Source organism: Salvelinus sp. IW2-2015, unplaced genomic scaffold (genome assembly GCF_002910315.2).
Source record: "Salvelinus sp. IW2-2015 unplaced genomic scaffold, ASM291031v2 Un_scaffold3071, whole genome shotgun sequence".
Classification (NCBI taxonomy): Eukaryota; Metazoa; Chordata; class Actinopteri; order Salmoniformes; family Salmonidae; genus Salvelinus; species Salvelinus sp. IW2-2015.
The window spans coordinates 31,557-39,084 of NW_019944362.1; the positions used below are offsets into that span (position 1 = coordinate 31,557).

Genomic DNA, 7,528 nt, shown 5'->3' on the forward strand with positions numbered 1-7,528 from the left:
CTCATGATGGCATCTCCCTGACGGCATGGTATCTCCCACTAACAGCGTCGTATCTCCCTGACAGTATGGTATCTCCCAATAATAGTGCGGATCTCCCAATAATAGTGCGGTATCTCCCTGATGGCGTGGTATCTCCCACTAACGGCATGGTATCTCCCTGACAGCGTGTTACTTCCCACTAACGGCGTGGTATCTCCCTGACAGCGTGGTATCTCCCCTAACGCAGCGGTATCTCCTTCTAACGGCGCTGTATCTCCCGACAGCGTGGTATCTTCCACTAACAGCGTGGTATCTTCCCCTTACTGTGCGGTATCTCCCTGACGGCGCGGTATCCCCCTGACGGTGTGTTGTAACAACCAAAAACAATGAAATAAAACACAACACTCACTAGTCGACACAAGCACACACACACACGCAAAAGCACACACACACACGCACACACACACACACGCACACACATACACACACACACACACACAGTCTGTGTACAGTGCGGAGTGCAATACCTGGGATCTGTAGTTTTCTCAGAGGACTCCGCTGTGTTCTGTTGGTGGGACTGTGAGAGGGAGCTGCATGGATCTGAGAGCAGCCAACCAGTCTACCTCTGGTTCTGCCTGTTCTGTGGCAGGACCGGTAACTGACATCTCTGTCTGTTCTGTAGCAGGACCAGTGACTGATATCTCTGTCTGTTCTGTAGTAGGACCAGTGACTGATATCTCTGTCTGTTCTGTAGTAGGACCAGTGACTGATATTTCAGTCTGTTCTGTGGGCAGGACCAGTCTGTTCTGTGGCAGGACCAGTTTTGTTCTGTGGCAGGACCAGTCTGTTCTGTGTGGCAGGACCAGTCTGTTTCTGTGGCAGGACCAGTCTGTTCTGTGGCAGGACCAGTCTGTTCTGTGGCAGGACCAGTCTGTTCTGTGGCAGGACCAGTCGTTCTGTGGCAGGACCAGTCTGTTCTGTTGGCAGGACCAGTTTGTCTGTTCTGTGGCAGGACCAGTTTGTTCTGTGGCAGGACCAGTTTGTTCTGTGGCAGGACCAGTTTGTTCTGTGGCAGGACCAGTTTGTTCTGTGGCAGGACCAGGTTGTTCTGTGGCAGGACCAGTTTGTTCTGTGGCAGGACCAGTTTGTTCTGTGGCAGGACCAGTTTGTTCTGTGGCAGGACCCGTCTGATCTGTGGCAGGACCTGTCTGTTCTGTGGCAGGACCAGTTTGTTCTGTGGCAGGACCCGTCTGTTCTGTGGTCTCCTGTGGAACTGCATCACCATCTGTTAAGAGCCTCTGTTTTTCCTCCTTCTTCTTCTCCTGCTTTAGTTTCCTCTCTTCCATCCTTTTTGCTAATGCTTTCATCCTCTTCTCTCTCTTCCTGTTCAAGGCCTCAATATCCTCAGCCGCGGCCTCTCTCTCTGAGTCAGCTAGTTGTACTACTGTGGGGCTTTCTGTGGTTGTTGTTGATATTGTTGTGCTGGAGGCCTTCTGGACCACATGGGGATCAGGATCGACATTGAGACCAGGACTTTCTCGAGTTCCACGAACGTTTCTGTTTTTTACCGCGTCATAAGCTGAACATGGTTCAACTGTCTTGTATTCTGCATCCTGTACAGAGGCTTTGACCTGAACAGGGTGAGTGTCAGCCACTATGACAGGAGTGTCAGTGACCTGGTCTCGGGTCGGTTTGACAGGGACAGTCACTTTGGTCCGGTGGTCTGAGGCAGGGTTAGGTTTGGCCCCCATGTCTGGATTATGTGATATGACCTCCTCCTTGTGAACCCCATGCCCCTCGGTGCTGACCCTTCCCTGTGAAGATGATGATGATGATGAGGCAGGAGATTCCAGCCGTGTGGTTTCATCTCGGTGTGAATCCGTTCCAACAGGGGCTGCAGTGTTCTCCGTTTTGCTGCGTTGATCTTGACAAGTCGGTGTTATAACACCGGTCCTTTGACTCTTATCCTCGACATTCTCCTCATCCTTCATCGACAGACCCTTTGACTTGAGCTCTGAAAGGTCTGAACCCGACAGGACATCGACTACTCCTGGCCCAGTGTTTTGGGTTTCATCTGTTTCTTTTACTACAGTCCCTGTGTTGCTGTCTCTCTCCGTATCCCCACTAGCCCAGTCTAAAAAGAAACGATTGTGACTAAGAGAAGGCATATTGACTCCTTCACGACTAAGTTCGAAGCTATGAAGAGGTATACTGACTCCATAGTTCCTTATAGTAGAAGTAATATTCCCCACTCCCTCCATTGTGTCTGGACCTCTCTCTCCATCGATGACATCATAGTTGCAGTCACCTGACTTGCCGTTCTCTTCCTGACCGCCCAGGGTCCTCTCTGCTCCCTGCGTTACCCCCGGCAACAGTGTTGAAGCTGTGAGGGACTCGGTGCGCTTGTTGTTGTCTGGTTCTCCTCCTCCATCACGTCTAACTAAACGACCACATGATAAGTCCTCTGAGGCAGTACTGGATCCTGGCCTTTCCTGCTGCTGTTCTTGTTCCTGTTGCCGAGCAAAACGGTTCAGACGAATCACTGAATCTGATTGGTTAAGAGCTGCGTTTTCAGTCGAATCGGGTACAAAGGGGTCTCTAGTCTCTTCGCAGGGCTCCAGTGTCTTCACTGTTGCTGGCACCGGCAGTGTGGGGTAGAGACTTTGTTCTAACACAGAGGGAGAGGATAAATAGCTAGAGTCTCCACTGGAACAAAACCCATCCTTAGACGAGCCAAAAGGAGCCAGGCTGGGGTCAGACGAGGCCTTGTCCTCTCCTTTACCTGTTCTGACACTCTTTCTTCCTGTTMGCTCCACAGCGTTAACTATTTGTGCACTCCCCGTGTTGTCTCCCTGCACATCACCACCATGCCAATCTAAAAAGAAACGATTATGAGAAGGCATATTGGCTCCGATGTCTGTTATTTCACTCTTCTCGTCTCTTTCCTCACGGAGAGCTACTATTTGTGATTCTGTCAGTGTTTGTGTCTGCTCCTGTTCCAAAAGCTGATATCCGGTCTTTTTTATTTGCTCTCCTGCTTTCTTATCAGTCCTATTACTCTGCTGTTGTGTACTTGTCTGATTCCACTTTCCTTTCTGCTTGTCGTCCTCTATTTCCTGTTGTTTATCCACTGTTTGTTTTTCTTCCTGCCTTTTTCCCTCTTGAGAGAGATTCTCATCCCCTTCATCTGTTTCCTTCTCCTCTGTTTCCTTCTCCTCTGTTTCCTTCCTCCATATTTCCTTCTCCTCTGTTTCCTTCTCCTCTGTTTCCTTCCTCCATATTTCCTTCTCCTCTGTTTCCTTCTCCTCTGTTTCCTTCTTCTCTGTTTCCTTCTCCTCTGTTTCCTTCTCCTCTGTTTCCTTCTCCTCTGTTTCCTTCTCCTCTGTTTCCTTCTCCTCTGTTTCCTTCTCCTCTGTTTCCTTCGCCTCTGTTTCCTTCTTCTCTGTTTCCTTCTCATCATTTTGTCTCCTCTCTTCCTTCTTTTCCGCTGTTCTCTTTTTCTTTTGTTTCATTTTGTCCCCCTGTTTGTCCTCTGTGTTTACATTGAGAGGCTGGCTGCTTATTGGCTGCTCACCACTGAGTGGTGGGCTGACATGTATGATGTCATCTTTAATGGACGAACCCACGCTGATGACCTCATCGTTAATGGACGCGGCGCTACTGAATAGATTAAGCCTAAGAGGCTCTTCTACCTTGGGCTCAGGAAGGGTGTTATCAGATCCAGCTGTTGATACTGTTGTGGTCTGAGGCTGAGATGGTGATTTAGAGATGGGGATTTTTTCTGGAAGCTTCTCACTAACCTCCTCTTTAACCTTTTCAGCCAGTGACCCTTTGTGACCACTGCTGCCAGTCTCATGCACTTCCTCTTCCTCCCTGTGTCTCAGATAATCTCTGTACTCTGAATCCAGTATTGCAGATGCTGCCTGTGTCACTTCCTGTATCACATGATCGGGGAGTGGTGTGATTTCCCCTGTCACATGATCAGGAAGTGCGATGATGTCATAGTGACTCAGCATGGGACCTGGGTGTTTCAGTATCACTATTGGCCCAATACTATCAGATTGATCCCTCAGTATAGGAGAGGACAGGTCAAAGACTGTTACCTTTGGAATACTGGCCACGGTCACTGTCTTAACTTCAGCCTCATCTTCAGCCTCAGCTCCATCCACGGTTGTTGCCTCATCTTCAGCCTCATCTCCAGCCATGGTCGTTGCCTCAACTTCAGCCTCATCTCCAGCCACGCTCGTTGCCTCAGCTCCAGCCACGGTCGTTGCCTCAGCTCCAGCCTTAGCCAAATCCAAAGAAGGGAAGTCTGTACTCTGAGGCCCCTCTCTACCCTTCATAGGATCTGAAGGGGATTGGTTAGGGACATTCATCATTGGAATACGAAGCCCAGCCTCTAGCATAACTTCGACCCCGGCCCCAGCCTCAATTCTGTCCCTAGCTCCAGCCTCAAGTCTGTCCCCAGCCATAGCGTAAGCCACAGAGGGAGGGTCTCTAGAACATTGTGGAGTCTGTGACGGCCTCTCTCTGGTCTCCGTATGATCTGTGACAGGAAGGTTACGGTGAATTGATTGGTCTGATTGGTCTAATTGGCTTGTGGGCTGATCAGCCTGAATGGTGGGCTGTTCCTCATCCGTTTTTGTCTGCAGCGTCGTAGTGACTACTACAGCCGTGGTGTTGGTCAAGGTCACATCTCCAGAGGGGTTTGATCTTGATCCACCGTCTGGTTGGATAGAGATGGGACCTACACTGGGCACTGCACACAGACACTGGGCACTGCACACAGGTCCAGCAGAGGTGAACGCATCTTCAAAAAAAAACTGGAAAACAGATTCACTGGACGTGGTGGTGAGATGCTTCTGAGAAGGCGATGGTGTGAGGGATGAAGAAGAAGGAGGAGGAGGAGGAAGTTTGAAATCCACCTGTTCTGAGTCTGGGACTGGGTCTGGGTCAGCTGAACTAAGAGTAGATATAGGAGCGGAGTCCTGACGTCTTTTACTATTGTCTTCGACTACTAATGCTCCAGAATCTCTACGTGCAGTCTCTGGAAGCCCTGTCCTAGCTAACAGGCCAGATTCTACTTTTTCTCTATCTTGTCCAGACTTATTCTCTCCCTCCTTCTCTCCTCCCTCCTTCTCTCCTTCCTCTGACCCCTTCTCAGTCTCTGTCACCTTCCCAGAGTCTTTGACATCTCTTCCTGGCTGGGACTTCTGCCGAGGCTCCCCATGGAGGTTAAGGGGGTTCAGTGTTGGAAGAGCATCCCCAGCTAGAGCTGCTTGTGGTGGGCTTACGGCTGGTGGTGGTGGTGGTGGGATCTCTGGCTTCTTGGAGCTGAGGAAGTCATGGGAGGTGAAACTGGCTTCAGTCACTGGGTGGTGAAGGTTCTCGTGTACCTTCAGTGGAGGCAGGGAGGCACAGTCCAGTCCAGTAGCTGGTTGGGAGAAAGAGATATCATTGAGGCCTATAGAGGAGCTATCATCTGCTTTCACCGCATTGTTGAAAAATAGTTTCCTGTTGTCCCCTACATTGCCCATCAGAGCTAACTGGAACACCTTAACTCCAGCCATGGTGGGGCCTTCCACTACACCACTGCCAAAGCCTTGAGACTGAGGCTGTACTGATCTGAGGAGTGTAGCTTCACTCTCAGTGCCGGTGTGGTCGATACGGACCGGTTGATCGTAGCTCACAACTGTAGCCGAGCGCTGCTGTAACTGAAAGACCAGCGGAGGCTGAGGTGAGATATAAGAGAAGGCAGGCGGAGGATCCTTCCCTGTCTCTCTCCCGGTCTCTGTGTCTGAGAGGAAGGCTTCTCTTATTTCTCCTGGGACAGGTCGTAAAGTTCCTCCTTTCTCTTCTGGATCCTCCTTTCTCTCCTGGCTCTGTTTGAGACAAACCCTGTCCTCAGTCTCTGTGCCTCCCTTTGTGTTGCTTCTGGAGCCCTGRGACTGTGGCACAGAGTGGTCTTTAAGACCTAGGACAGGTCCTGTGGGCACTCTTCCTCCTTTCTCCTCTAGTTCTGGACTCAGGCTGTGTTTGAAATGAGACGACTCCTCTGTCTCTGTACCTCTGTTCTCTTCTGACTTCAGACTCTGTTCGAGACAAAGTTTGTCGTCTCCTGYCTCCTTGGTCTCTGTGCCTCTCTTTGTGTTGTTGCTGTCCCGGGTCTCCTCGTGCTCAGCAGAGTGAAAGGGAGGGAGGAGGGATGAAAGGAGGGCTAAATCTCTGTTTTCTGTCTGCCGGAAGGGCTGAGAGACAGAGAGACTGCCTTGTTCTTGTTTACCAGAGGTGCTGAGCTGAGAGTGAAGAGATGAGCAAGCTGAATCTCTGTTGCCCTGTTGCTGTATTGGTGGAAAGAGAGAGAGACAGACCTGATCAGCAGAGATGATGATGCTGCTGCTGCTGGCAGATGTGGAGGAGGTAGAGGAGGCTGAGGAGGCTATGATGAGCTCAGCCCCCCAGCAGCACTGCGACGGTAGTAATGAGTCGACAGGAACGGCAGCGGTGGTAGAGTCAGGGGGCTGTAGTAGTGAGTTGACAGGAACGGCAGCGGTGGTAGAGTCAGGGGGCTGTAGTAGTGAGTTGACAGGAACGGCAGCGGTGGTAGAGTCAGGGAGCTGATACGTCTTACTCCCAGCTGATGACACCGTGCTAGCTGTGGGGCCTGCCGCTGTCGGATGGCTCAATGAAACCTGCTCTCTGGCAGCAGCTACCCCTCCTCTCCCTCCTCTCTGTTCTCCGCCCTCCTTTCCCCRTCCTCCTCCTCCTCTTTTTCCCTCCTCTCCCTCCTTTCCCCCTCTCTCCAATCCGGTGGCAGTAGCAGTGTTGTTGTCTTCCTGGCAGTGGCGTCCAGTGATTACCCAGAGGGGAAAAGGAGAGGTATCAGTGACGTTGTGGTCTTCTGTCCGGTGTCCAGACTCTTTCTCCCGCTGCTTCTCTCTCTCCGTGGCTGGAGAGAGTGTGTTGGTCCCTGGGGTGCCGCTGCCAGGCGTCCCCCCTCCCGTCTCTTCACTCTCCGGTGAGTTGTGAGGCACAGCGTTATTGCTGCAGTCCTGGTCAGACGCAGATACAACCTTTGTCTCTGTCTTTGTATCCTTAACAGGGAGTGCAGGTGAGCCTTTTATCCCCGTGTCGATGAAAGAGACATGGGCGGGTCTGCACGCCGGGTGGAGGAGAGCTATTTCCCTGTGTCGCTTCTCTCCTGCAGAGCACTTCAACTGACTCTCCTCTATCCCCTCTAAACCTCTTCCTCTGTCTCCTAGTGCCACTGACTCTGTTTCTGCTGTTACTGCCGTGTCTCTCTCCAGCCAATCGAGCTGCCTGTTTTTCCCCTCTCCCTCACATTCGATCATTTCTGGCATCGTGGGTGTTGTCATGGGCAACGCGTTGCCAGCGGCAGCAGTGGCCACTACTGAAGGCTCTTCAAGGGCGCTCTTCTTCCTCTCCACCTCCTCCTCCTCCCTCGCTTTCTCTCCTATACAGGCTCGGTTCTGAATCTGAGAGTGTGTGTTTCTCTGGTCCAGTGGGTGTGTGTTAGTCTGGTCCAGTG

General features: G+C 51.4%; 1 protein-coding gene across 1 annotated transcript in view; it reads right to left on the reverse strand.

The window, feature by feature from the left end:
- LOC139025689 (mucin-5AC-like) overlaps positions 1-7,528 on the reverse strand; it is a gene marked incomplete at its 3' end in the record, with an annotated part of 45,513 nt that overhangs the window by 31,517 nt on the left and 6,468 nt on the right. The window contains exon 3 of the mRNA XM_070440855.1: positions 740-7,517. Coding sequence (XP_070296956.1) covers positions 740-7,517 — 6,778 coding nt within the window. The remainder of the gene's footprint in view (positions 1-739; positions 7,518-7,528) is intronic.